Here is a 27642-nt window from a genome sequence, read left to right as displayed (position 1 = left end):
ACAGGCCACGACAGAGCCGCCGTATACGTGGCGAGAAACCAGAGTTTAAGCCATATTCAACAGATCGCAATCTATTGAAGAAGAGGACGTTACGATGACAGCAACTGTGTGCCATCACATGAGACATCCTTCAGAGTTCTCTGGTGACGATGGCAAAGATCCGAACAAGTGGCTGAAGGTATATGAGCGTATAGCCAAATTTAACAAATGGGATGACACCGTGTGTTTGGCTAACGTATTTTTCTACTTGGAGGGCACTTCAAAGCAATGGTATGAGAGCAATGAGAAGTTCACAAGCTGGGATATATTCCAGGCGGAACTGGGCAAGTATTTCGGCGACACAAGACGACAGAAGTGCAAGGCTGAAGATAAAGTGCAGGGCACAGCGTCCAGGAGAAACGACAGCGTCCTACATTCAAACGTCTTGGAGCTGTGTGAAATACTGGATCCTAGAATGGAGGAGGAAGATAAGGTTGCACATCTCATGAAGGGTGTTGCTGAGGACATGCATCAAGCCCTACTCCTGAAGGAGATTTCGACAGCAGACGACTTCATAAAATGGTGCCAGTATATCGAGACAATACATCAAAAAAAATTACACGCAATAAGTTTGAACGGCTTCCAAACGTCGTATCGATGTCTGTAATGGAGGAAGAAACTGATTTCACAAGTGTTCTTCGTCAGATTGTGAGAGGGGAAGTTCAGAAAAAATGGTTAAAATGGCTCTGAGCACTATGGGACCTAACATCTGAGGTCATCAGTCCCCTAGAACTTAGAACTACTTAAACCTAACTAACCTAAGGACATCACACACATCCATGCCCGAGGCAGGATTCGAACTTGCGATCGTAGCGGTCGCGCAGTTCCAGACTGTAGCGCCTAGAACCGCTCGGTCACCATGGCCGGCTAAAGTTCAGAAGGCACTTGGATTGCACTGCGGGCAAAAATCAGAGACGCTTCGAGAGCTCATGATGGGAGGAAGTGGAACAGACATTGAACCCAAACTCTTGTCCTTCATTTCCCTTTAAAATGGTGGAAAAGCCAAGACCCAGGCGAAGTTAGGTTTCTACAATGCCACATGAGGAGCCTGTTGCGGCAACAAGGAAGACTGACGTCTGGAGGACCCAGGATAACCAACCAGTATGATTCCACTGCGGATGACCAGGACATGTGGTGCGCTATTGTCGAGAAAGGCGGCGGATATTTGATGATGCCCACGCCAGAAGACAGCAGACCGATCTTAGCCGACGACGAAGATGAACAAGAAGATGTGGGTTCAGGACGACGTAGGTCACCATCGTCGCAAGCTAGCCGCTGGAGAGGACTCTCCTCAACACTTCAATCTAGGTCTCCATCGCCGTTTAGAATCTCCAGCCTATCACCTAGCCGCCGCACCCTGGAAAACTAAAAGGTGTGACCTTCCTTGGAGGTGAGGCAACCGAAGAGAGAGATCCTCCGCCGTCGATCGCTACAAAAATGGTAGGAAACAACGTCGATGTCCTCATGGATGGCCGACCAGCCCCAGCTCTTGTGGACTCTGGAGCATCATATTCAGTCATTTAGGAGAAGTACCATCGCCAGTTGCAGAAAACTGTATTCGATGACAGCAAAAAATCTCTGGTGAAGGGGGCTAATGGGAAATATGTAAAACCTACAGGAAGATGTATCATTCATGTGGGTATAAGTGGCCATACACAGCCCTTAGAATTCATCGTCTTAAGAGTGTAGTCATGACGTCATTCTCGGATGGGACTTTTTGAAAGCTTCTCAGGCAATTACAGATTGTGGTCGGTCGAAGATTATGCTAGACGAAGTGAGAGCCTGTGGACAGGAAGATGCGCATCCGAGTGTGAGGAGACTGTGTGCTGGATGAAGTGATCATTCCTGTAGTCAGCGCTAGAAAGGAAACTGTCGTGTGTCATGCCATGCATCAACCCATGGATTTTATAATGGAATGTAAGAGAAGCATACCACTGAAGAATAACTTGGTCATCCCAGCCTCTGTCGTCTCGTTTAAGAACGGATTCGGTGAGTTGTGGATAGTTATCTGTCGCCGAGAACCGCATATCCTTCCAAGACGCATATGCATAGCAAACGCTAAGCCGTTAATTGAAGAACAGCTGAGCGTCATAGAAACCTCCCGTGCCGAATCTGTGGGCGAAATTAGCGCTACCTCTACGAGACAAGATCTTCTAGCTCGATTATCACCAGATCTCACTAAGGAACAACAGAAGCTACTTGTCGTTCAAGAGTTCGCTGAATGCTTCAAATTAGACAAATCGACGTTGAAGCACCGGATTAGCACTGGTGAAAATCCACCAATAAGCCAGAGGGCATACCATGTATCAGCAACGGAACGTCGAATTCGGGACGAGGTAGAGAAAATGATGAAGAATGACATTTCAGCCTTCGCAGAGCCCTTGGTCGTCACCAGTGGTCCTCGTCAGGAAGGAGGATGGCAGTTGGCGCTTTTGTGTTAAGAGAGCTTAATAAGATAACTAAAAAGGACGTTTACCTTCTTCCACGAATTGTCGCTACACTAGATTGTCTGTAGGGGGCTAAGTTTTTGTCAACCATGGACATGTACTAGGGATACTGGCAAATCGAAGTAGATGAGGCCGATCCTGAGATAACTGCATTCATCACCCCTGAGGGTCTGTGTGAGTTTAAGGTAATGCCGTTTGGTTTGTGTAATGCACCAGCAACTTTTGAACGGATGATGGATAATCTTCTAAGGCAGATGAAGTGTAAGATGTGTCTTTGTTATTTAGATGACATTATAGTGTTCTCAGAGACATTTGATGAACACACAAAACGATTTGTCTCCAACAAGGCGGAGTGAAACTTAATCCAACAAAGTGTCTCTTTGGAGCAAAAGAAATCAAAATACTTGGACATCTTGTGTCAAACGAAAGTGTGAGGTCAGACCCAGAAAAGGAGAGATCTTAACGGAATTTCCTATTCCTAAAAGTATTAGAGATGTGAGAAGCTTCCTCGGATTATGTTCTAATTACCGTCTTTGATAAAGACTTTTGTATCAAAGCCAGGCCACTCCAAGATTTGTTAAAAACCCGTGCTAAATTTATCTGGGGTGGTGCTCAACAAGATTCTTTCTATGTGCTGTGAAAGCTCTGACGACTGACACTGTAATTGGTCTGTATGATGAGAGAGCACCAACAGAACTACACACAGATGGCAGCGGGTATGGGATCGGTGCTGTTCTGGTGCAAATTTAGGATGGAAAAGAGAAGGTTATAGCCTATGCTTCTAGGACACTTACAAAAGCCGAGAAAAACTACAGAACGAGAATGTCTTGCTGTGATCTGGGCCATGTGCAAATTTCGACAGTATCTCTATGGAAGGCCATTCACAGTTGTTACAGACCATCATTCGCTTTGTTGGTTGACAGGTCTTAAGGATCCGACAGGACGACTCGCCAGGTGGGCACTACGTCTTCAAGAGTATGACATTACCATAGTGTACAGAAGTGGAAGAAAACACCAAGGTGCCGACTGTTTCTCAAGAAACCCTGTACAAGACTTTGATGAAGATAGTGACTGTCTCGTTGCACTGCAGGATCTCTGCTGAGCAGGAGGACGACGCCAAGATCTCAAATTATGCTTTCCTTAAATCGGTCAGAGGATGTGAAAGGACAATTTAAGGTAGTTAATGGATTACTTTTCAAGAAAACTTTTGATCCGTTAGGAAAGAGGTGGCTACCAGTGGTTCCTAAACACATGCACTTAGATGTTCTACAGAAATTCCATGAAACACCTGAGACCGGACATTTAGGATTTATTAAGACATACGATAGAATCCGCAAGAGGTAGTTCTGGCCAGGTTTATTTAGGAGTGTCTGTCACTGAGTGTCCCACTGTAGAGACTGCCAGAGGAGGAAGGTAGTTCCTCAGAAACCACCTGGCCGACTCATACCAATTCCACCAGCCGAAACGCCTTCTAGCGTGTTGGGAGTGACCCCCTCGTACGATTTCAAACGTCTGCTAGTGGCAATAGATGGATTATTGTTTGCACTGATTATCTGACACGCTATACCATTACAAAAGCCGTGAAAACAGCCGAAGCATCCAAGGTAGCCAAATTCATCGTAGAAGACATTTTATTAATACACGGTGGCCCAAGGTCGTTAATTACGGGTCGAGGGAAAGTTTTTCAATCGAATCTTGTGACAGAGATAAACTGTCGGTGCAACATTACTCATCACATGACGACTGCCTACCATCCGCAAACAAAATGCCTTACTGAGGGCTTACTGAACGCCTTAATAAGACTTTGACCGACATGTTATCAATATTCGCCAGTGTTGAGCAGAGCAACTGGGATGAGGTGCTACCTTTCGTGACGCCTGCCAACAACACCGCCAAACAAGACATCACAGGATTTACGCCATTTTTCCTGGTGCATGGGCGTGAGGCGGCGACGACGACGATGGACACTGTTTCCGTTACATCCTGATGACGTGGACGATGACTACATCGGCCAAGTGTTAACCAGAGCTGAGGAAGCTTGGAAATTAGCTCGACTCCGCACGCTGCAGGCTCAAGAAAACCATCGCCGAAGGTATGACCCGAGCCACCGCCCTGTTTTCTACCAGCCTGGTGACGTCGTCTGGATCTTCGGAAGGTTGGTCTCTCTGAGAAGCTCCTCAGGCGCTACTTTGGATCTTATAAGGTTGTAAGGCAGTTGTTTTTGATGTTACTAATGAAGTTGAAGATTTCGACCCCGACACAAGATGACGAAAGATCAGAGATATGGTCCACGCCCTTCGAATGAAGCCCTATAAGGATCCAGCAACCCAGGGTAAATTCGAAGCTCCAGCGACAGGCAACAAGCGGAAAGGTGGCGAAGAACGTAGCGACAAGGGAAGTTCTAAGATCACCGCCAGGGCGAACATTAGTCATCGGGAGTCAGAATATGCAGGACCGATGACTCGTGCCCGGACTAGGAGGACGTAACACTGAGACGCTGTTCTCTTAAGGAGAGAGCAATGTCGCAGAAATAGCTGAGTAGCACCATGGTGGTTATGATACTAAACTTTTGCATGGAGTGTCGTGAGTTCAAAACTCACCTGAACTGAAAAATATTTATTTCTATATTCGGTTTGAGGACATTGTAGAAGTATCTACAAATGTCAAGACTCGTTGTACTGGAATGTTTTGTGGCTGTATATATACCGTATGTGGTCTGGCCGGAGGCAGTTCGCTCCGCGCTCTTGTATGTGCAAGTGCTGAATAAACCTTCGTTAAGTGAAGTTCATCTAATTACACCTTCTTCTACGTGGCAATATTAATATCCTATATTTTGGGGAAAACATGGCAGACAATTCAGCTCAGGTAGTAGCATTCTTAGGTCAAAGCGGACGACACAGATCTATGCTTAATGCTGCCATCATCACTAAAGAGGTGACTAAAGGCCATCTGTGTTGGAACGACGCTTGATTCCGAACAATATAAAGTGAAATGTGTAAGTGTGAAACATTGTCACATGTCAACTGTGACATTTACTTTTCAGATCGTAAGGGAATTCATCTGAATGCAGCACATCTTTAAAGAAACATGTCGGTAAAACAGACAAATAATGTTCTTAAGAGGGTGGTCCTGTTGATTTAGTATTATATTTACTTAAAATATGTAGTAAGAATTATTTGTGGTTAGTCCGGACCGGAAGCGTTGCCTTTCTTATGTGTTTTAAGCAGCTTCACTACACCGAGGATATCTACTTCTAACAAGGGAACCTCCCCATCGCAGCCCCCTCAGAATTAGTTATAAGTTGGTACAGTGGATAGGCCTTGAAAAACTGAACACAGATCAATCGAGAAAACAGGAAGAAGTTGTGTGGAACTATGAAAAAATAAGCAAAATATACAAACTGAGTAGTCCATGTGTAAGATAGGCAACATCCAGGTGACCGTAAACCCATGAGTGCCGTGGTCCCGTGGTTAGCGTGTGCAGCTGCGGAGTGGTAGGTCCTTGGTTCAAGTATTCCCTCGGGAGAAAATTTTAATTTTTTATTTTCAGACAATTATCAAAGTTCAGGCACTCACATAAAATTAACTTCGCTCTCCAAAATTCCAGGACATGTTCAGATTTGCTTGGACATATGCAGGATTTGACGGTCTACACACGGAAAATTTGAAAAGGTTAAAAACATGTTTTGACAGAGCACAGACAAAACTGTGCGACTGTGAAACTGTTGCATTCATTTGTTGCAGTTTATGTGACAAACTCTTATGTTTTCACACTTTTTTGGGAGTGATTATCACATCCACAAGAAAACCTAAATTGGGAAAGGTAGAAGAATCTTTTTACCCATTCACCAAGTGTACAAGTTCGGTGGGTCGACAACATATTCCTGTCGAGGAATCGGTTGACCTGTGACCTTGCAATCAAATGTTTTCGGTTTCCATTGGACAGGCACGTCCTTTCGGCTACTAATCGCACGGTTTTGCGGTCCGGTCGCAAAACACAGACACTAAACTTATTACACTGAACAGAGACGTCAATGAACGAACGGACATATCATAGCTTTGCAAAAATAAAGAAAGTAAACTTTTCACTCCAGGGAAGATTTGAACCAAGAACCTCTCGTTCTGCAGTTGCTCGCGCTAACCACGTGACCACGGCGCTCCTGCGCTCGAACTCTCCTAGATGTTGCCTATCTTGCACATGGACTACTCAGTTTGTATATTTTGCTTAGTTTTTCATAGTTCCACACAACTTCTTCCCGGTTTCTCGATTGATCTGTGTTCAGTTTTTCGAGGCCTATCCACTGTGCCAACTTATAACTAATTCTGAGGGGGCTGCGATGGGGAGGTTCCCTTGTAAGTTACTCATGTTGGCAGTTGTTCTTTATTCGAATTCTGGAATATTTACCTCATCTTCTTTTGTGAAGGAATTTCGGAAAACAGTGTAACTCTGGTATGACAATGGTGATGTTATTGATAACAGTGCCACTATAGCAAAGTGAAAATACGGATTGCGTCTTGCCGCTAGTCTACTTTACATACGACCAGAATCTCTTTGGGTTTTCTGACAGAATTCGAGACAGTTTGGCTGTGGAAACTATTAAAAGCATCTCGCATTGAGTTTGCACTAAATTTCAAGCTTCTGTAAAACTTCGTCAGTGTTAGGATTTTACATTCTTTTAAACCTTTTTCGTTGCTTCTGCAGTAATGTTATGGCCTGTTTACCATCTCTTATTTCTATCTCTTATTTCGGGATAATATTACCATCTCTTATTTCGGAATACCTCTCAGTTGCCGTTGATACAATTTCTTTGAATTTAAACACCATCTAGTGGACGCTTATAAAAAAAATGGCTCTAAGCACTAGGGACTTAACATCTGAGGTCATCAGTCCCCTAGACTTAGACGTACTTAAAGCTAACTAACCTAAGGACATCACACACATCCATGCCTGAGGCAGGATTCGAACCTGCGACCGCAGTAGCAGCGCGGATTCGGACTGAAGCGCCTAGAACCGCTCGCCAAAGCGGCCGGCCGACGCTTATATAATCGGATTGGAAGGACTGGAGACTGTCTAGTAGGAAACTGTTAAGCGAATTTTTATCTGCTTTTTAAAAAAAATATGTATTTACGTTTAATTGCGGGGTTAGGCTGTTACGGTATTCAGTCTAGCTACAACTACCTTGTGGTCACTAATCTCTGTATCTGTCATGATGCTCCCTATTTGGTCAGGATTATTTGTTGCTAGGAAATCAGATATGTTTTCGCAACTATTTACACTTCGATGAGGCTCCTGAACTAGTTGTTAAAATAAATTTTCTGTGAAGGCATTCAGTAAGATTTCGAACGACGATTTATGCCTACCACCGACTTTATACGTGTATTCTCTCCAACATATTGAGGATAGATTGAAATCACCATCAGCTATAATTGTATGAGTGATGTACCAATTTGAAATGACACTTAAATTTGCTTTGAGCTGTTCAGCAAATGTATCATCCAATACGGGTCGAGGAGGAGGAGGAGGGGGGGGGGGGGGGGGGGGTCGGTAAAAGAAACCAATTATTCATTTGTTCTGGTTGTAAAGTATAAGCTCTGCCCAAGATAAATCACTGGAACTGTCTGCTTAAGTTTCACTACCAGATAAACTACTTCTGACAGCAATAAACACTCTATCACCGACGGTATTTAATCTGTCCTTTCTGAGCAGTGTTGTTACATCCTTTGTAAAAATTTCAATTGAACTATTTCCGACTTAACCAGCTTTGCGTGGCTATAACAATTTGAGATTCAGTGCTCTCTACAAGCACTTGGAGCTCTGGTTCTTTTCCAACACAGCTACGACAGTTTACGACTGCAATACTGATTGTGTACCGTCTTTCTGTGTTCGTCCTGCGCTGTTCAAAATTAAAGTCCTTCCTGCACATTCCTGAGACTCTCTAACCTAAAAAGCCGCTCAGTCCCCTCCACCTAGACCCCACTTCCCGTGCAGCCGCTTCCTGCGTATAGTGGACTTCTGTCCTGTTTAGTGGAATCCAGAAACCGCCCATCCTATGGCACAAGTCAAGGAATCTGCAACCTACACGGTCACTGAACCGTCTGAGCTTCTGATTCAGACCCTGCACTCGGTTCTGTTCCAAAGGACTAAAAGACTTTTCTTCTTCAGCTTGCCACCAGAAACCGGAGAGGATATCTTCCAATCCAAAGCAATATACACTCCTGGAAATTGAAATAAGAACACCGTGAATTCATTGTCCCAGGAAGGGGAAACTTTATTGACACATTCCTGGGGTCAGATACATCACATGATCACACTGACAGAACCACAGGCACATAGACACAGGCAACAGAGCATGCACAATGTCGGCACTAGTACAGTGTATATCCACCTTTCGCAGCAATGCAGGCTGCTATTCTCCCATGGAGACGATCGTAGAGATGCTGGATGTAGTCCTGTGGAACGGCTTGCCATGCCATTTCCACCTGGCGCCTCAGTTGGACCAGCGTTCGTGCTGGACGTGCAGACCGCGTGAGACGACGCTTCATCCAGTCCCAAACATGCTCAATGGGGGACAGATCCGGAGATCTTGCTGGCCAGGGTAGTTGACTTACACCTTCTAGAGCACGTTGGGTGGCACGGGATACATGCGGACGTGCATTGTCCTGTTGGAACAGCAAGTTCCCTTGCCGGTCTAGGAATGGTAGAACGATGGGTTCGATGACGGTTTGGATGTACCGTGCACTATTCAGTGTCCCCTCGACGATCACCAGTGGTGTACGGCCAGTGTAGGAGATCGCTCCCCACACCATGATGCCGGGTGTTGGCCCTGTGTGCCTCGGTCGTATGCAGTCCTGATTGTGGCGCTCACCTGCACGGCGCCAAACACGCATACGACCATCATTGGCACCAAGGCAGAAGCGACTCTCATCGCTGAAGACGACACGTCTCCATTCGTCCCTCCATTCACGCCTGTCGCGACACCACTGGAGGCGGGCTGCACGATGTTGGGGCGTGAGCGGAAGACGGCCTAACGGTGTGCGGGACCGTAGCCCAGCTTCATGGAGATGGTTGCGAATGGTCCTCGCCGATACCCCAGGAGCAACAGTGTCCCTAATTTGCTGGGAAGTGGCGGTGCGGTCCCCTACGGCACTGCGTAGGATCCTACGGTCTTGGCGTGCATCCGTGCGTCGCTGCGGTCCGGTCCCATTCGACGGGCACGTGCACCTTCCGCCGACCACTGGCGACAACATCGATGTACTGTGCAGACCTCACGCCCCTTGTGTTGAGCAATTCGGTGGTACGTCCAAACGGCCTCCCGCATGCCCGCTATACGCCCTCGCTCAAAGTCCGTCAACTGCACATACGGTTCACGTCTACGCTGTCGCGGCATGCTACCAGTGTTAAAGACTGCGATGGAGCTCCGTATGCCACAGCAAACTGGCTGACACTGACGGCGGCGGTGCACAAATGCTGCGCAGCTAGCGCCATTCGACGGCCAACACCGCGGTTCCTGGTGTGTCCGCTGTGCCGTGCGTGTGATCATTGCTTGTACAGCCCTCTCGCAGTGTCCGGAGCAAGTATGGTGGGTCTGACACACCGGTGTCAATGTGTTCTTTTTTCCATTTCCAGGAGTGTACATCGTTAGTGCTAACATTAGCCACCGTCCGCAGTTGGCTGCACTCTGTGCTCTTTATGGCATCTGGAAGCAATCATTCCACATCTGTAATTGCTCCTTCCAGTACGTGCACAGAGTGCCCATTGGATTCCTTCCCCTCCTTCGCAGCCATATCCCAAAGGGGCCCCATTATGTGTCTAACATTGGAGCTCCTAACAGCAAGTAATCTCACTCCCCATCAGTGGTAAGACCTTACAGGCCGAGAGGATTCCTCTGGAACAGGGCGAGCAACTTCATCCGGCTCACGGATTCTGTCAGCCACAGACGGCGACCAAAACCAGTTTGTCAGACGAACCAGGAAGGCCCTCCGATTGGCCTCTCGGAAAATCTTTTTCTGCCGGCCACAACTTGGAATGACCTACCACTCGACCATGGATAAGGGATCAACATCAAAGCCTGAGGCGGCCACTTTAGTCCTATGGATCGTCCCATCCGGGCCCCCACCATCAAGCCCATTGGCAGCAGCCTCAAACTGCATGACCAAAGCCAACACTGCCTGGAGCTGTGAGCAAAGTGTTACTAACTCAGTTCACATCTGAGCACAGCAATCGCAGTTCCTATCCATACTAAAGATGGCCTGATAAATACACACACACACACACACACACACACACACACACACACACACACACACACACACACACACACACACACAAAACATAGTAATTGAAGTTAAAGCTGACGAAATGTAAAGTAAGTTGCTTTTTATGAGAGTTTGTGTCAAGTCACAGTACATCTGTTTCTAGATCTACATAGATACTCCAGAAACCACCGTAAGGGGCGTGGTGGATGGTACACTGCATCACTACTTGTCATTTCCCCCCCTGTTCCACTTGCAGACAAGGTGCAGGAAAAACGACTTATCTTTGTGGTCCTTACACTCGATGTAAGTCGGCAGCAGTATACTCATTCGGTAGTCAGATCCAAACGCCAGTTCTTTAAATTCCCTTAATAGTGTTTCCCGAAAAGAACACCACCTTTCCTCCAGGGATTCCTATTTGAATTCCCAAAGCATTTATGTATCACTTAAGTTTTGTTTGAAAATCTGATGAGCAGCTACTAATACGAGAGTTATCACTTGACTAGTGGATCTAAATACCACAAGTGGCTCTTGAAACACACATCATAGCTGTGATGCAAACAGCAGTTCTATAAACTATACAGTTAATGAAGTGTGGAACTGTGTCTGATAAATACACCAACGTGTATGAAATATAGGGACTGATGCTAAATAACACTAACAAAATTTACAATAAACCGTTTGTTACGAGAAGCTGTGTCAACTCACACTGCTCTGATTAGCAGCTGCTGCTGCTGCTGCCGCTGCTGTTATGAAAGTTATTGCTCAACTAGGGGCTGTAACCACTGCAAGTGACTCCTGAAACACACAACAAAAGTCTGGTGCAATGCAAACAATGGTTCTGTGCACACTAATGTGTGTATGTTGCTAATAATATCAAATAATGTAAGCAGAACTACAATCTGACTTCTACACAAATTCAGTACAGTAATGTGATCATTGTAAATAAAAGTTGTAAAATGATTTTTCTGTTTGTTGATGTATGGCTACAATAACATAACAATTATCATATGCACCTGAGTGTACTGAACATTTACATGTGTTATGACAAGAAGTTTATTACACTTTAAATGAAAATATGTTAAATTTTTTTACTTGTTCCACATCCATTATGACCATTTCACATGGTAAAAGTGGAAGGTGCACAGCATATTTGTGTTTTTGTAAATATTTATTGTGTATTCTTGTTTTTGTGATGCAATCTGGATCCTGGAAAACCTTATCGTTATGGATCTGTTGGAATGAGCAATACATCTAATCTAATCAAAGTGATCTTGAAAAGGAACTCTTTACTAATTAGAGGAAAACTGCTTTAGAATATACTCTTACTTCTCCTTTCAAGCTCAACTTTTATACGTATATATGTTGATATACTATTTTAAAAAGTGTGTGTTCTTCCCCTTTCACCATTTATGAACACTGTGAGCAGCTGTACCACTGTCATTTGACAATTTAATGTTTCTCTGAACAATTATCTCCAAACCAATTTCATTAATAATATTAATTTATCACCTATGCCCATTAGCTTTTCCACTAGATCAACATTATCAGCACACTCATAAGTAAACAGGGAAATTAAAAAAATTCCCAGTTTAAACAAGGCTCCATCATCTAAACTACACAGTGTATCGAAAAGGAAATTTATTTTGCTTGAAATGAGTTTTTGGGCTTTTATCTCTTACCTTTATCTTAAGCCTCTAACAGTTTGAAGGCTTGAGTTAATGTTTTCCAGATCCAGTTTTATACTGTCACCTGTGGGAATTAATGTTAATTAGTTCTATAACATTTGTTTTTGTCTTGTTTTTTAAAACATTCCTCACTTTTATCATTGTAAACAATGCTCTAGTATACATTCTACATTTCTTTTGCTTGGAAACATTTAGCCCAAAGGGTCAGTTATCTGAAACATCTGAAGTGGACCTTATGGGACATAGAACAGGTAGCTGAAATACATAAAAGCATTGATGTAAATTGTTTGGAGATTTATATTGATGATTAAGCAGTATTATGACTGGGCAGTCACAAGGAACTACATTAAACAAGTAATCGGCACTCTGCAGAAAAGCATATCAGTAACCTACACTTGGAGTGTTACCTAATTTTGTGAAGTATCACGCTGGTCTTTATAGCAAAAGTAAGATACAGCAAAAGTAAGATATAGCAAAAGTAAGATACAGCAGTTAATGTCTGCATGAGGCTAGTACATTGTTTTTGACATAGTTTGACTTTATCCTGCTGTTTGTTACAAACTAAAGTGATTTGTGATCTGTTTCATGCTTTATCTGATAGTACCTATAGGTAAGCACATCACATAAAATATCTGGCATATCCTTTATTCTTGTGTATATATTTTTTAATGTATAAGCATTCAATTCACTGTGTTAAACATATATCAGAGGATGTGGTTCTTAACAAATACTAAATTTCTACATAACATTTATTCAGAGTAATATATTGCTCACGTAATTTGTAATTTATACATAATAACAGCGTAATGAATAAAATAAAACTACACTGTTTGTGAAAAATTATATCTCCAGTAAAAAGATCGCTTAAAAATTGTCACATTCAATTAAAGCTGACTTTAATATCTATGTGGGATAGTGTGCTTCTACATGGTTAATATCCAAGTTCACAATGTAGCATTAAAGGTTACTGGAGGATAATGATGGACTAGTTACCAAATAGTCTAATCCATACACATTAAATTGGAGATATGTCAGGGAAGTAAGCAAGCCACAGCAGTGGTACTTATCACTCTTGAAAGAAAGCCTGCTTATTGCTTGCCAGATTTTCATGTGCATTATTGTGCTAGCTGGATCACAATCAGGACATTTAGTGAAATTTCAGAATTTTCTTTACAATTGGTCTTATCAGAGTGTACAGCGATTAAAGTTTTGTACAGTTCACATACATGAACACAAGGTCTTTCCAGTTATGAAAAAGTTTTGATAATGATTGATTTATGACTCCTTCAGTTGAGCAGGAGTAATTACATTTGTCAAATTTTTAGCACTGTCCTATAAATATAACTATTCTGAATGAATTGTGTGTGACAGTTTGTTGAAAATTATTATGCTTGAAAATTTGTAACTACTACAATACATATAATCTCATTTCTGTGTGCAACTTTCAGAGGCAGTTCTATAGGAGCAGTAGATCCAAGCCTTGTAGCTCATGTTTGCAGTTTGCATCTGGTGATTTGATACAAAGAACTTGGTAGTTGGAAGGAATTAGGGGGAAATGGCAGGGAGTGATTAGTTTCTGGATGTCAGTGGGCTAGTGGCTGTAGTAGAGTAAAACATTGGAGAGACTACCAGTATAGAGCAAATATGTTTACCACAAATACATTGGTTGCAAAAAAGGTATGTGTTTTTGGCAGTCAGACTGAATCAACCCATTCAAAGGAAATGTCACAGTCTGAAATGTCACCCACATATACTCATGATAAATGTTTCTAAAAATGTTACTGTGGTGTGAAATGCAGATCAAACACTATGATAAAATTGGGTTTTGAATAGTTTTGTAGAAGCTGCAGAAACTTTTTATTTGGTATAATAAAAATTCACATTCACATTTAATGGGTGCAATAAACAAATGGTGACAAAGAATTTGTGTAACACTGTAAAAACCTGTAAATCTGAAGAGTTTAAGTCGGTAAGAAGTATATTTGGTCTAGTTTAAATTTAAGTGATTACAGCAAATGGAAAAGGTGCTAAATAGATGATTGTGATAAAATGAATGTACAGAATATTAAAGAATACATTCTTAAGACATTGTTATGCACCAAGTTTCTTGTAACACTTGTTATAGTGTATCCCATTTTTACCTAATGTGTTTGTGTGACAGGGAGGAGTTCAGTCAAATGTTGTCCCACCTGAGTTGACAGTAGTGTTTGATGTAAGATTGGCTCTCGATGTTGCACATACAGAGTTTGAAGAAATGGTTAACAAGTGGTGTAGAGAGGCAGGAGAAGGAATATATGTGGAGTATGAACAAAAATGTCCACTAGTTGATGCAACAAAACTGGACAATACAAATCCATGGTGGTTGGCATTCAAAGCTGAATGTGACAAAATGTGAGTATGTGACATGATAATAAGTCAGTATCAATTTTATTAACAAAATGTTCTAGAGAAAATGTTTGAGAAACACATTCATAATATTTGAAAATTATAGAAGAGTTCTTATTTTATTAACAAGCAACATCTGCATATTAAAAACTGAAAACTGAAGTTCTCCATTTATTGCATGTACATTTACTTATTAATCTGGAAATTCAACATGGAATTATTATTGATATCAAGTGCATTTATTTTTGTAATATTGCAAAGAGACTGTAATATGCAAACTAGAATAAATTTTTGAAAAAAAAAATCCCTGTACTTAGATATCACAAACGAGTTTTTGATTATATTTCACTTGCGTATAGATAATATGAAACAGTTATCATAGGTAAAAGTGTAAATTTGAATTTAGAAAGGAGCAGCACATGTATTGATTTCTTTATCTAGCCATAGATTACTTCACTTTTTTTAAAATTTATGTGTGTAATCTACGTATCATACATCTAACTTGGCTAGTCTTGGAAAGGGGTGTGTTTGGCAAACTAAGGGTTCCTGCATTAGGGACTGCCCAGTATTGCCACCCTTCTGCTGCCATAAACCCTGGGAATACTTGGGCAACCACCGGTTGGTCATGATGGTGGAATGTTTTATGCCACAAAGGTATGCTTTACCCTAGGGCTAATTATCTGGATTGTGAGGATAATGTAAATTTCTGTAACAAAAGCAAAGCTAAAAGTGAGGTGTGTTCTGATGAGGATGGGGGGGGGGGGCTGTTTAGGAAAATCAGTCATTGTTGGGTAACTTCTGGGCTTGGCCCTGTTTGATGCACATCAGTTCCATTAGGCTTAAATATGCATAGCTATGTATAAATTCAGTGTCTTCATTAATTTGCTGTGTATATCAAATACAAAAACAATACCAGCAGTTCAGATTGTATTTTGGACTGTAACAGAGCCTTAAAATTCAGATGTAATATTTAAAACTAATTATGTTGTTGTGCTATGCTGATGAGGAGATTGGAATCTGAGAAGTTTAATTAGTAGTAAGTAACCTAGTCAGGATCAGATATAAAGATGTAATAGAAGGTCCAATATAAATGTCAGTGCAGATATCTGGAGACAGCAGCAAGCAACTGCATTTTTAGTAGACAAATTGATATTGTCATGATGACAGAACAAGTGTTAAAAACAGTTGCACCACCCACACAAAATACAGAAGAAATTTAAACACTCTTGAATCAGACTTTTAAAGAGAATACTATCAATATAAAACAGAACCTCTATAAGAGAAATCATTCTACAGTTATCAGATTTACTGGCACTAACAAAGATAAAAGTGACATAAATACTGCAACATAAGGATATTTTATACAATCTAGCATAGTGAATGATAAGTATGCACAGTATTGTTACAATGCTGATAAATAATACATTTACTATAAAAGTAGTGTAGTTGACTTACTAGTGCTGTAATTTTGATAAATGAAGCAAAAATTACTTTTAGTATGTATTTGTAACAGTTCTTTGGAGTCTTAAAAGAAACAGATTAAAGTACTTCCTACTAAAATTTTCTGAATGATGTCATACATACCATGATAACAGCCAACAATATCAAAGACTTTGGCTGTTATTATTATAGTAGGAAAGTTTGGTTTTTTTTGGTGAGTGGTCTCCTTTATTCCCAAAATATTTACTCTACCACAACTTTCTTACTATAGCAATAACAGCTCAAATTTGTGGAATCGTTAACTATAAAATTTTAGCAAAGGAGCTAGGATTGTAGGGAACAGCAAAGAAAAGGTTCTAATAAATCTGAAATTAAAAAGGACACAGAAAACAAAAACCTCAAATAAAAAATACCATGAAAAATCACTTTTATCAGATCCAAAATACAGTAAAATGTGTGTTCCTCAGTGTATTGTTATGACCAGTGTTGTTGTTTGTAAAAATCAGTGATTTTTCGGAAAACATTAAAAGGAAAATATTTCTTTGCTGGTGATATTAACATTTCACTCACATTTAGAAGATGTGAATGCATGTTGGTTTGAAAAAACATTTTATGAATTTGTGCATAAAATTGTAAGCTCCATTGTTTCGCGTGCATTTGGATTTCAAAATATTTTTTTTTTTTCTCTGTATTAAGGGATCTACTTGAATTTACCCTTCTGATTGTCATCCTTATGATCAATCTGGTATCAAAGTACTGATATTTAGAGTTAAATAAATATTACCATTAAATTTAGTTGAGTGCTGTTTAGTTCTTATCTTTAGCATAATTTGCATTTAATGTGTGGTTCTATTTATTTCAGGAACCTCAAATTGGTGCCACAAATATTTCCTGCAGCCACAGACAGCCGATATATTAGAGGGGTAAATAAGTAAAATTCAGTTATGCATTGACTGCTTATTATGCAGGATAACATTTTCCATTAATCAGATATATTCTTAAACAGAATGTTACCAAATACTTCACAAGTACTCAAGTGTACTCTATTAATGAGTGTTTTGTTTTGCTGGGTTGATAATTTGTATATAGTGGTAAGCAAAGACAGTCACCATTCTGCTGAAGGCTCTCAAAAAATTAAGTTTCTGGAAGGAGAGGATGTTTAGAATTATGTCTAACCAAAGTTAGTGCAAGAGATGATGCCCAACAGTAATCTGAAAGATCACAAAGCTACAAGAATTTGACTTGACAAGAATTATCTACTTTATTTTTCAGTCTGTTTTCAGTTATTGTTCCTAACTATACCTGTCTGGAAGAGAAACTTGCGTATACCTTTACAGGCAATACACCATTTACTGTCCCAGCTGCTCATGTTTTATTAGTTGAACATACTTGTAGTTAACAAGATGTACACTCTAAATCTACAGTGGTGTTTTGTGCCACTGTATGAGTTCAAATCAAAAGACTCTGAATTAAACAGATTATATTTTTAAAGCAAAACAGAACAATCAAAGATGTACCAGTTAAAATCAGTTTAATACTGGTAGTGACCACAGACTGGTGAAAGTGAAACTAGACATAAACATCCAACAAGAAAGAAGGAAACTAATGAGTGAAAGAAAGAAATTATCAACATGGTTAATTTAAGTGAAAAAGGACGATAATTCCAAAACTCTCTTCAGATGAGATTCAAACAGTTGGCATAAGAAAAACTAGTTGAAACGATAATGAAAACAAGAGGAGTAGAGGGACAAATGAAATTTACTAAGCTACCAGGGAAGTTTATAGCTAGGACAAGAGGTGAAAATTTAAGTAAGTGTTGGCATGACAGAATACTCCGAACTGTGTAAGTGTAAAAGGAAGAAAATGAAAACAGATATAAAAGATAAAACAAATATGCCATAAAATTAGCACTAGAGAACAAAAGGAGCTGGAAAAAAGTTAAAGCTTTTGACTGGTAAAGAAAGAAAAGAAATTATTACTGATAAAGGGTGCATTACTGATAAAGGGTGCATAACTGATGAGGAATAATCCTTCTACACAGGGCTAATTGCCTTCCCCATCCTTAACATAACAGCCAGAACCTGTGCTCCACCTCTAATGACCTCATTGTTGATGGCACATTAAACCCTAGTTTTCCTTCCTTCCTTCCTTCCTTCCTTCCTTCCTTCCATCGGTTTACTCCCTTTTATCTACAAAGTTTTGACTAAAGTCTTGATAAATTGCATCAATGCTATTGTGGATATATACAAACTGTAGAACAAGTTGGATGCCACACTGAGTATAACATAATTGATTATATACTGATTTGATTGCTCACATTCAGTTGGCCCCTCCATGAATAGTGGAAGTCGACTGACTTTGTGCTGCTCCAGAATGTGTACAATAACTGCCAACATTTGCTATGCACCAGTATTTTGTGCCGTAACATGGAGCCATTGTGAATATACTGTTGATTTTGGGTGCTGTTGCACATCGTGATTTTTAATATTATTTACAAAAATAAGTGAAGAGGCTGTACCAGCTCCAGCTAGTGACTCACTATCAACTTTCATGTCACTTCTGCAATGCATTAACCTGTTACATGTTAATTCCTTTTATAGGCTGTAAGCTGGGTGCTCTGGGAGAAGGTGGCAGGGTTTGTTTTAGCAGTCAATGCTGTGAGCCGATACCAAGCTTCTGCTCCCAGCATCCTTAGGGCCCAAGTAAAAGTGTGCGATCACCCTGCATTAGGTAGTTAGTTGAACCAATGGATATGAAATATCACTATGCATAGCCTTTATAAACATTGAAAAGGTTTTTGGTTCTGTCAGCCACACTGCAATTATGCATGCTCTGGCTGAACAGAATGTAGATATGAAGTACACAAACATTGTATGTAACATCCGTGATATCGTTTGAAGAGGAGTAAAGCAGGGTGATCCTATATCCCCAAAACTATATATAGCTGCCCTTGAGAAAGCTATGACACAAAGTTTTTGGAAAGAAAGGGGAATGAAAATGAATTGGAAAAGATTCACTGACCTTAGATTTGCAGACGATACAGTACTCCTAGCCAACAATACAATCAAACTGCAATCGTCTGTAAAGGATTTATCAGATAGTTGTGAAAAAGTGGGCCTTAAGATAAATCTATCTAAATCAAATACTATGCACAACAAGTGGGTAACCAAAAGACAAATAATAACAAACCAGAACTATTTAAAAAAGGTTAATTTATGTTTATCTGAACAGTTAATTGATGGCCAAGGAGAGATGTAAGAAACACAATTGTTTCCATATGTAATATGCAATTTAAAAATGTTGTTTTTGAACAGTGTGTTCTTCCTATGCTAACATAGAGCTATGAAATTGGAATTTAAATGAGTTTTTGAGAAGTGAACTATGAACAGATGAAAGAGAGCTAGGGAAACTCTTAGATCTCACTAACAAGATTTGGAAAAGAAATGAAGACATAAGATCAGTAACAGGAGTTCTCACAACTATATGATAAATCAGATATAGAGGAGTGTAGTTGTATTGTGATGCTGGTTAGGACTGCTGTATCATCCACAAATCTAGTGACTTTTTCCCCATTTATTGTAATTCCTTTGACTTTTCAAATAACTTTGGTCATAGCTTTCTCAAGGACAGCTAGGACGGCTGTAGTTTTGGTGATGCAAGGTCTCCCCTCTTTGAATGACTAATTCACTTTTGTATTTTTCGATGCAGATAAAAGCCACTGAGGTATCATATATGCAGAAAGTGTAAAGGCTCTAAAATGGAAAAGGAAATGGACAGGACATATCACATGAAGAAATGATGGAAGATGGGCAAAAGCAGAACTAGAGTGGAGCCCCAGAGAAAGAAAAAGATCACAAGGCATGCCACCTGACCATTGGAATGACAAACTGAAGGAGGTCACAGTGGACAGTAGGAGAAAGAGGCTTGAAAACAGCAAAAGAAGGCTGAAGTACCTGAACAATAAATAAATAGCTTCAGTTTTATCACTGCCTGTAGTGTGTCCAGAGATTATGATTCTGTATGAGACTGTTTTAAAATATCCACATAAAGCCATTTAAATCTGGAATATTGGTATATTGTCAGTTTCGTTTCCAGAAAGGTTTTTCAACAGAAAATGCCATATATGCTTTCACAAATCAAATTTTGAATGATCTGAATAACCGAACACCACCCATTGGGATTTTTTGTGATCTCTCAAAGGCTTTTGATTGTGTAAATCATGAAAGTTTGCTAGACAAACTCAAGTATTGTCGCATGAATGGGACAGTGCACAAATGGTTTAATTCGTACCTAACTGGAAGAGTGCAGAAAGTTGAAATAAGCAGTTCTCATAATATGCAAAGATCAGCGCATTCCTCAAACTGGGGAACTATAAAGAATGGGGTTCCACAAGGGTCAGTCTTGGGTCCTTTGTTGTTCTTAATATACACTCCTGGAAATTGAAACAAGAACACCGTGAATTCATTGTCCCAGGAAGGGGAAACTTTATTGACACATTCCTGGGGTCAGATACATCACATGATCACACTGACAGAACCACAGGCACATAGACACAGGCAACAGAGCATGCACAATGTCGGCACTAGTACAGTGTATATCCACCTTTCGCAGCAATGCAGGCTGCTATTCTCCCATGGAGACGATCGTAGAGATGCTGGATGTAGTCCTGTGGAACGGCTTGCCATGCCATTTCCACCTGGCGCCTCAGTTGGACCAGCGTTCGTGCTGGACGTGCAGACCGCGTGAGACGACGCTTCATCCAGTCCCAAACATGCTCAATGGGGGACAGATCCGGAGATCTTGCTGGCCAGGGTAGTTGACTTACACCTTCTAGAGCACGTTGGGTGGCACGGGATACATGCGGAATTCATTGTCCCAGGAAGGGGAAACTTTATTGACACATTCCTGGGGTCAGATACATCACATGATCACACTGACAGAACCACAGGCACATAGACACAGGCAACAGAGCATGCACAATGTCGGCACTAGTACAGTGTATATCCACCTTTCACAGCAATGCAGGCTGCTATTCTCCCATGGAGACGATCGTAGAGATGCTGGATGTAGTCCTGTGGAACGGCTTGCCATGCCATTTCCACCTGGCGCCTCAGTTGGACCAGCGTTCGTGCTGGACGTGCAGACCGCGTGAGACGACGCTTCATCCAGTCCCAAACATGCTCAATGGGGGACAGATCCGGAGATATTGCTGGCCAGGGTAGTTGACTTACACCTTCTAGAGCACATTGGGTGGCACGGGATACATGCGGACGTGCATTGTCCTGTTGGAACAGCAAGTTCCCTTGCCGGTCTAGGAATGGTAGAACGATGGGTTCGATGATGGTTTGGATGTACCGTGCACTATTCAGTGTCCCCTCAACGATCACCAGTGGTGTACGGCCAGTGTAGGAGATCGCTCCCCACACCATGATGCCGGGTGTTGGCCCTGTGTGCCTCGGTCGTATGCAGTCCTGATTGTGGCGCTCACCTGCACGGCACCAAACACGCATACGACCATCATTGGCACCAAGGCAGAAGCGACTCTCATCGCTGAAGACGACACGTCTCCATTCGTCCCTCCATTCACGCCTGTCGCGACACCACTGGAGGCAGGCTGCACGATGTTGGGGCGTGAGCGGAAGACGGCCTAACGGTGTGCGGGACCGTAGCCCAGCTTCATGGAGACGGTTGCGAATGGTCCTCGCCGATACCCCAGGAGCAACAGTGTCCCTAATTTGCTGGGAAGTGGCGGTGCGGTCCCCTACGGCACTGCGTAGGATCCTACAGTCTTGGCGTGCATCCGTGCTCCGCTGCGGTCCGGTCCCAGGTCGACGGGCACGTGCACCTTCCGCCGACCACTGGCGATAACATCGATGTACTGTGCAGACCTCATGCCCCACGTGTTGAGCAATTCGGCGGTATGTCCACCGGGCCTCCCGCATGCCCACTATACGCCCTCGCTCAAAGTCCGTCAACTGCACATACGGTTCACGTCCACGCTGTCCCGGCATGCTACCAGTGTTAAAGACTGCGATCGAGCTCCGTATGCCACGGCAAACTGGCTGACACTGACGGCGGCGGTGCACAAATGCTGCGCAGCTAGCGCCATTCGACGGCCAACACCGCGGTTCCTGGTGTGTCCGCTGTGCCGTGCGTGTGATCATTGCTTGTACAGCCCTCTCGCAGTGTCCGGAGCAAGTATGGTGGGTCTGACACACCGGTGTCAATGTGTTCTTTTTTCCATTTCCAGGAATGTATATTAATGACTTACCATTTTATATTAATGAAGAGGCAAAGTTAGTTCTCTTTGCTGATGATACAAGTATAGTAATCACACCTGACAAACAAGAATTAACTGATGAAATTGTCAATACTGTCTTTCAGAAAATTACTAAGTGGTTCCTTGTAAACGGACTCTCACTGAATTTTTGATAAGACACAGTACATACAGTTCCGTACAGTGAATGGTATGACGCCATTAATAAATATAGACCTTAATCTGAAGCATATAGCTAAGGTAGAATATTCCAAATTTTTAGGTGTGTCATTGATGAGAGATTAAATTGGAAGAAACACATTGATGATCTGCTGAAACGTTTGAGTTCAGCTACTTATGCAATAAGGGTCATTGCAAATTTTGGTGATAAACATCTTAGTAAATTAGCTTACTACGCCTATTTTCACTCATTGCTTTCATATAGCATCATATTTTGGGGTAATTCATCACTGAGGGATAAAGTATTTATTGTACCAATGCGTGTAATCAGAATAATAGCTGGAGTCCACCCAAGACCATACTGCAGACATTTATTTAAGGATCTTGGGATATTCACAGTAGCTTCTCAGTATATATACTCTCTTATGAAATTTGTTATTAACAACCAAACCCAATTCAAAAGTAATAGCAGTGTGCATAACTACAATACTAGGAGAAAAGATGATCTTCACTATTCAAGATTAAATCTAACTTTGGCACAGAAAGGGGTGAATTATACTGCCACTAAAGTCTTTGGTCACTTACCAAATAGTATCAAAAGTCTGACAGATAACCAACAAGTATTTAAGAAGAAATTAAAAGAATTTCTGAATGACAACTCCTTCTACTCCATAGAGGAATTTTTAGATATAAATTAAGAAAAAATGAAAAAAAACAAAAAATTATAAAAAAATAAAAAAATAAAAAACACAAAAAAAAATAAAGTTGTTATATTAACTTAAGTATGTTGTTAAATTGACTTAATTATGTCATGTATTGGAAAATTTGACTCGTTTCACATCATTACGAAATATCGTTTTCATGATCCATGGAACTAGTATTAATCTAATCTAATTATGTAAAGACAAATAATATATCATGCAAATGTGTAGAAAGACGTAAATAAGAAGAAATTATTTTATAATTTTGCAAGCAATGTTACTGAAGATTTTGTTTATCTTGAACCATTTTGCTTCAATAATTTTAACATTTTGGAAGTCAGAAAAATGTTGGTCTAAAATTCTTTAGTGCAAACTTGTCTTTGCAAACTCCATCACCTGAAGACCAAATAACTGAAAGAAGTCATGGTTCCTCTGTTAGTAATGAAGTTAACTGTAGAAGACAACAACAGATCATCAGTTGTTGTATTATGGGTTGTACTTGCCTTTATTTACATGGATGTTATGAGAAGTCATGTGGTTCCACTGCTTTGTAAGATATGGATTGGTTTTCTTGAAGGCACCGAAAAATGTCTGTTGTCACGTTATTGTCATGGCAGCAGTAGTCATTCTAGTAGACAGAGTAAAACAGCAGCTCATTATACATTCAGTTGGTGCATTCAGTGCAATTTTGCAAACTATTACTGTCCTTCCTTTATTTGAAAGTGAGAAGCTGCACTGTTGGTAAATAAACATGTTGCTTGTGCAAAGTATGTTCTAGTTTCTGTGAAAATTGCAATTCACTGCCATTAAAGTGAACTTCCTTTGCATCTGAAACAATGAGAAGAAACACCAGCAGGAACATTCATGTACCAGTACCAGAATATATATCATCTGCGTATGTTCTTTAATCGAAGGTGTCCCATTTGGAAAAAGTCATCTAAGGCTGCTAGTTTGTAAAATGTCATGTGGATTTAGTAGACAGCTGAGACTGCTACCTTTTATTTTTCACATGTTAGTCTTTGTTTTTTATCTTGAGTGGTAGTTTGTTTTACCATGTAATCATGTTTTGAATATTTGCTCACATTTCTGTTTCATGCTTAATTTGTAAATTACTGATGATGACAACTCACTTTTGAGAGAGCACTCTCATATGTATGTAACACCAAATATTACAGAACACATGTCTATTAAATTAATAAGAGAAGCTCCAGAATATTTCAGACATGCAATGTGAATAGTAAAACATTTTGCAGTTGGCAGAATGCAAACTTTGGCTTATAGTTTCGTATCCCCAAGTCTATGCTAACTACACCATAATGATGATATTGTAATTGTGACTTTCTTGTGTGCCACAGATCACCTGAAAGCTTTAAACACTGATAAGTCATTACCTGATATTTAATTGTGATAAACTGTACTCATGTGAATGACTTTTTGGGAAATCCTAAATGTACTGATGTTTTCAAACATCATTTATTCATAGGACGTAAGTTGTAATATAAAACACACGAAACACAGGCTTCACAAAAGCCAATATAGTTTCTCCCAGGCTCTTCACCCAAAGCATATTTTTGAAAGAAGCGGAGCCAGTGCCTCTCGTAACATATCTGTAAATAAAGGCACATTTTGGTTTTATGTTCTTATTGGTATCGATGTCTCAGCAGCTGCAGGGTTAATTTCTTCATGATTATTCTTGTTGATACAATACAGGGTGGGATCACTTCTGTAAGAGTAGTGCTATAGAATTTCATTGTAGTCCTACAGAAAGTAGTGGATTAGTTCTTTTCATTGGCCACAATAAATGGTCAGATCACAGTAAATCTATTTAAGTTAGAGGTCCTGTATAAGAACTGGTCATTGAATGTATACATACTTCTTTCCATAAATGAACCCTGGAATCTGCCATCTGATGTAACTCGAATGACTACTTCACATGAATTCCAAACTAAGCTGCCGGTTGATTAGTCATTTACTAGTCAGTTAAACTGGAAGAAATCATTTGCCTGTATTGCTGTTATTTATGAGAAAATTTTCTATTTGTACTTCTGATATTAATCATATTTGATAAATGTAAAACTGAAACTGGGCTATGATTATTACTTATTTTAATAACCACATTGATAATATAACTTTTCAGATTGGCTTACCAGCTTTGGGATTTTCTCCAATGAATCATACACCAGTACTTCTGCATGATCATGATGAATACCTCAATGAGAGCATTTTTCTGAAAGGTATTGAGATATACGAGAACATAATACCTGCTCTGGCAAATCTGTCAGATCCTCAGTAATGTATTTATGTAACTTACTGGGATGTTTAAGAACACATTTACACCAATGATTTCACTAAAAGAAAGTGTTAATATGTGAAAACTGATATATATCTCCTCCTCTATGCTGTTAAGTAATCATGTAGTCAAGATTTAATATTATTTACTGAGGTAATTTTTAAAGCAAGGATTCAATTGAGAAATAATGAAATATAACAATTTGTGTGAGGGAGAGTAGTATCAGTTTCTCCTGAGAAAATTCATCCTTGTCTGTTTAAAATGAAAATAAGCATTGTTACTCATGGTTATTTGTTAAATTGTTCCCTCTTCAATGTGTCAACATTTCTAAAATGTATTCATTGTGAGGTCTGTGTTGGAAACATAATTCCCAAACAATTGTGACTTCATGGACATGAAATTTTTGTTTTGCTTCATCCTTAAAAACAAGTGACCTTCTTTCTGTTTCCTCACTGCATTAATACTGGTCTTAAAGACACAGTGGGATACACAAAATATTTAACTACTTAAGTTTTAGGACAGGATTTGTCTTGATCAAAATAAGTGTATATACATATTTTAGTTGTGTAAATTGTCTAAAGAGCAACTTCTTTCACATGCATCATTAGGCCATTTTAAAAATAAAATGGCTTCCACATGGTCACAAAACAGAAACAGCTAAAAGTTAAGCAGCTACTTCTAATGTTTGGCATTGTGCATGTACAAAATACGTGACAATGATATGGCAACTAATCAAGTTACTTTCAAGAAAGAAAAGATGATTTCCTCAATGTGTGCAATTTGTGGAAGTAACAGTTTGCTTAAATAGTAGCCTTAACAATATTGTTGCATGGTAGAAGATAAACATGATTGTTTTTAGATATTTTTATTTTACTTTTGTATTTTAACCTCATATACTGAAACCTATGTAGAGTGTTATTTGTTGAAACACAGTGGTTGTTCTAATTAAAAATGTAACAATAACCAGTAATTATATTTATACAGAATTTCAAATTAAGTATGGATAAGAATTATTCACAATGTATTTGCATGAAAATATCGTAAATAAACTGATAAATATCTTGTTACATAAGAAACTTATTATGCAGCAAAATGTGGTGCTTTAAAAACAGAAACACAAGAGGGGGACAAATATTATGACATTAGGAATATCCTTGAAATTACTTCACTTACTAAACCTATTTGTTAAGTATGTCAGAATGTAACAGTAGGTCACAAATGAGAAAATTGGTGCAGAATAAATTGAAAGGAACAATATTAATGAAGAATGCAGTGAACAGGTTCACAAGTGACATAGCTTTCTGTATTGAGAATCTGTAAACAATTGAGTAGTCTTTTTTCTTCATTATTCCAGAGCATGTAAAGTAAGGGACAAATCTTTTCTAGTGATGGAAGCTTGGCCAGAAGGGATGGTGGTGCTGTTACAAAATGCAAGAACCCATAAAATTCATGATTTTTGCCATCTTTGGTTATATAAGCTGTTTACACATGACCATCACTGCAGGAACAGTACTACTAGTGTCATAATGTGGAAAGTCACACTTAGACAATTTCAATACATGTTACTATCCACAAACATAGGACCTGTCAAATGCACTAAAGGTGAAAAATCTGTATTGACAGGGCAAAGATTAGGATAGTGGTGGGGTCTTTGTATCATGAGTGTTCACAGCAGATGTAGTTTAATACAGGTAGAATCATCTCTGACAGTCTAACGTCAACAATAAAAAATGTCCACCATCAGATTTAATTAAGTAGGGAGAAAAGTATAGTTTCATTGAATCATTGTAACAGTCACACTATTGAGAGAGGGGATACTGATTGACCATGGGAAGAAGTTTAAAAGAGTGCATATAGATAACAAATTTTATTCTTTCGTAACATTCCTAAAAAACCAAGAATTCAGTTTTCCTTTTGCAACAGGTTAGAGACAATGAGTGGAAACCAAGAAAGGGGGAGTAACA

At 40.1% G+C, this 27642-nt stretch overlaps 1 protein-coding gene across 1 annotated transcript in view; it reads left to right on the top strand.

Annotated features, from left to right (window-relative positions):
- The window catches only part of LOC126248654 (aminoacylase-1A-like), a 129716-nt gene extending 103040 nt beyond the window's left edge, over nt 1–26676 (top strand). Inside the window, exons 6-8 of the mRNA XM_049949841.1 lie at nt 14588–14817; nt 17114–17174; nt 25526–26676. Coding sequence (XP_049805798.1) covers nt 14588–14817; nt 17114–17174; nt 25526–25681 — 447 coding nt within the window. The 3' untranslated portion in view covers nt 25682–26676. The remainder of the gene's footprint in view (nt 1–14587; nt 14818–17113; nt 17175–25525) is intronic.
- The last annotated feature ends 966 nt before the right edge of the window (nt 26677–27642 follow it).

This window comes from Schistocerca nitens, chromosome 3 (genome assembly GCF_023898315.1).
Source record: "Schistocerca nitens isolate TAMUIC-IGC-003100 chromosome 3, iqSchNite1.1, whole genome shotgun sequence".
Lineage (NCBI taxonomy): Eukaryota > Metazoa > Arthropoda > Insecta > Orthoptera > Acrididae > Schistocerca > Schistocerca nitens.
This window is presented reverse-complemented; position numbering and strand designations above follow the sequence as displayed.